We start from the raw sequence: 1,129 nt of genomic DNA, 5'->3' as shown, positions 1-1,129 counted from the left end.
AAACATCTACCCAGATATTGCCAGAGGGCACCAACTTCTGGATGGGCAAAATATAATAATGGCCCTAAATATAATGGAAGTTCATTCAAAAATGCTTTGCTGCTTGGAGCTCACATGCTCCTCTGTGTGTGTGTATACATATGTGTGTATCTGCATGTACATGTCTGTAGAGAAAACATTTTTAATTAATCATTTTCATTCTTTTCTGTCTGTTGTTCTTCCTCAGCTTCAGAAGTCATTCAAACAAATATTCATGAAGAAACAGAATATGGACTTAAGGTAGAGGTCTGATCTTCCATTAAGTTTTGTCACAATCTTGACAAATGCACATTATATAGACCATGTTTTCCATTTTACCTTAGTGTCAAGAATTACTTCTTAAAGGTCAAAGTATTTCTGAGGAACTGGTCACAGAAATGATTCTGCAAAAGATTGAATCACCAGGAGTTGCTCATTTTGGTGAGTATATCGATAGCCTAAACATCTTAGAACATGATAGCTATAATTTTGACACAATTTACTTATGTTGTTGCTTAAATATAAATTATTTTGTATTAGATGGTAGCAGTTTTTCTTGAGATCTTCAGGTTGTGGAATAGCAATATACTGAGAGTGTGTTTAGGGATTAATTTAGCAATACGGGAGATCAGGAAGTGTCATACAAGTCCTATGTTGTGTGAAATTTGAGAAAATTAATTTGCCCCAAATTTTAAATGTTGCTATGACTCTCATTTGACAATATTATCTAGTTAGAAAACTTCTAGGATTTCAAATACAGATTTTTTTTCCTTGAATACTTCTATAACAACAACACAACAAAACCCCATCAGGAAAACTATTGCAAACATTTTAAATAATGAAAAAGAAGGACAACAGATTATTGAAGATGTGTGTATCACAGAGGACCATGGAGATCCTGGAGACTGTGCACATGACTGGAAAGTTCTTAAGTCTGGTTCTTGTAGCCAAGACATCTTCTCTATTACAGATGCCCTAAAGTTGCAAGGAATAGAATAACCTACATTCTCACTGTTTTTCCTAGACCAGCTAGAACTCATCTCCAAACCCAATTTTTGTTAAGTATTTTCTAGTTCTAATAACTTTTTGTTTATCAACTGCCATCTTAACA

At 33.9% G+C, this 1,129-nt stretch overlaps 1 protein-coding gene across 1 annotated transcript in view; it reads left to right on the top strand.

The window, feature by feature from the left end:
- Window positions 1-1,129, top strand: part of AK9 (adenylate kinase 9) — a 62,736-nt gene that overhangs the window by 5,399 nt on the left and 56,208 nt on the right. The window contains 2 exon segments of the mRNA XM_009072485.1: window positions 227-279; window positions 363-459. Of these exon segments, the coding sequence (XP_009070733.1) occupies window positions 227-279; window positions 363-459 (150 nt within the window).

Source organism: Acanthisitta chloris, unplaced genomic scaffold (assembly GCF_000695815.1).
Source record: "Acanthisitta chloris isolate BGI_N310 unplaced genomic scaffold, ASM69581v1 scaffold104, whole genome shotgun sequence".
Taxonomy (NCBI): domain Eukaryota; kingdom Metazoa; phylum Chordata; class Aves; order Passeriformes; family Acanthisittidae; genus Acanthisitta; species Acanthisitta chloris.
The sequence above is the reverse complement of the archived record's forward strand: the minus strand, read 5'-3'. Positions and strand labels throughout refer to the sequence as shown.